At 30.1% G+C, this 2,159-nt stretch overlaps 1 protein-coding gene across 1 annotated transcript in view; it reads left to right on the forward strand.

The window, feature by feature from the left end:
• LOC100160815 overlaps positions 1-2,159 on the forward strand; it is a 7,263-nt gene continuing 5,104 nt past the window's right edge. The window contains exons 1-2 of the mRNA XM_001942709.5: positions 1-379; positions 969-1,121. Of these exons, the coding sequence (XP_001942744.1) occupies positions 1,012-1,121 (110 nt within the window). The 5' untranslated portion in view covers positions 1-379; positions 969-1,011. The remainder of the gene's footprint in view (positions 380-968; positions 1,122-2,159) is intronic.

A 2,159-nucleotide genomic window follows, 5' to 3' on the forward strand; every position in this document is an offset into this window, starting at 1 on the left:
CCGCATCGATAACACACAACGACGGTGGAAACGGCGTATTTTTTATGCATTAAAAAAAAATTATCCACATGTATATGTATGCATATGTATGTGTAAGCGTATTATAATATGTTATATTATATAATAATAATAATTATCATGATGATAATAATATTACGGTCGCGCGTGCAATACCGTCGGACACCGCCGACGTACGAGTCGAACGCAAACGAGGAAACTCGGTACGTCCAATACGTTTTTTTTCATTATAATACCAGCTATACCATATATTACACCGGTGACGTGCCGGTGCAGACTATCTCCTCATCCGCCGATTGCCGCTCGCCGAGTCCGTCATCAGTAAAGGCATTTGGATCTCCGTCGGCGTGGGATGTGTCGGGTAAGGTTTTGTTTTATTTCTTACGTGATACTTTCCCGGGTTTTCCCGGGCTTATTAAACAACCTTAGCGGCGATTAAGTATACCTTTTAGTTTGTTTTGAATAACACGCTCGACTTGCGCTCAAAATCGAAACCCGGAAGTGGTGCGCTTTTTAGATTTTGTATGTATATAAATATTATTCCACACAATATTATTGCTATAAATAATTCCAACAGTGGAAAATAAACATAATATATAATATATATATATATATATATATATATTAATATACCCATTAACAATCTGCATATCTTGTTCTAAATCAATCGAAACCAAGGTCCAGCATAGAATGAATATATAAGATAATATGGAATTTAATTTTTAATATTTACATTAATAGGGTATATATTCTTATTTAAAAAGTCGAAACACTACAACTGTCAATACTTTTTTTCTCCCGATTATTCTTAAGCTCAGGTATGTACTTGATATCATAATGTTAAAATACAATTAAGTAATGCCAATGCATATTATGATGTACAGTATATATTTTATATACTGTAGTACGTTTATTCACGATATCCATATTATAAGTACTAAATATTACAGGAATTTAAGAATTAAAGGAGGCACCCGATGGGAAACGAAACTGATGGGACTTCGAAGTTCATCACTGGCCAAGAAAAACGACGATACACTGACATGGGTGTTGCACAGAAGAGATCTTTGTCAACAAGTACCCGACCAGAAGCCTAATGAAACGTGAGTTTTTAAAATATGTTATCACAATACGTAGTTTATAAAATATTAAATACCCTCATGGTTATTTATTGGCCACTTTTCATATGGTTATTTAGAAATCACAGATGAATTTTAGAGTAGTTGTTTTCAGTTTTGTTTTTAGACATTTTTTTGTCATTTGAAACAGGCACTACCGTTGCTCGTTGGAATGCAAAATCAAAAAAGTAATTTAAAAAAAGGTGGGCAAGTGGATATCACTCTGCTGTATAGTAGGTTACAAGTGGGTCACTGTATAATGGATTGTATTAAATTTGAATTCAATGATATAATATCATTGTATAAGAAAATCGATTCTGAGCGGAGACGGTATGTCAGTCTAGGTATAAGACATATTATATACTTACCTATGGTATTAAAAAAAAATTGACCTAAAATAGGTACCCATAAAAATTCCAAATTAATCATATCACAATATTCATAAGGTACTTATAACGCGTTATACATCAACAACAAACCGTGATACTATCATAGATATATAATAGTATACTTTAGAAGTTTCATGTACCCACGAATATTATTATACAATCGCAACAAAATAGCTAAAATAGTTATTCTAGGTATTTTAATATGTAATTTCGTCCAAATTTGAACTTAAAATGAGTATAAAAATAAGCTGTGCTTATATTTTTTTTTATTTTTTGGTAACAGAATTAACTATTTACACGGAATCTTGTTTTAAATTTTCAATCCTTAGATTTAAAAGTTGAACATTTTATAAATTTTTAACTACAAAATAATTATTCAATTTTAAATTTGATAAATGTTGTTAAAATTTTAACTTCAAATGCTTATAAAAAAAATTGTGCCTATTGTATTTTTAATATTTTTAAACTGCTATTGTAACAATATATCAGGAGCCTTGCATTAAATTTTCACGCTTTTTTACTCAACAAACAAAATTTTATTGATATTTATAGAAAAAAAAACTAAAAAAAAATTGAAAACTGAGAATGTCCGTAAACAGCTCAAAAAAGTCAAAATATTTTCAAAATTTTATGG

Source organism: Acyrthosiphon pisum, chromosome A2, assembly GCF_005508785.2.
Source record: "Acyrthosiphon pisum isolate AL4f chromosome A2, pea_aphid_22Mar2018_4r6ur, whole genome shotgun sequence".
NCBI classification, from domain to species: Eukaryota; Metazoa; Arthropoda; class Insecta; order Hemiptera; family Aphididae; genus Acyrthosiphon; species Acyrthosiphon pisum.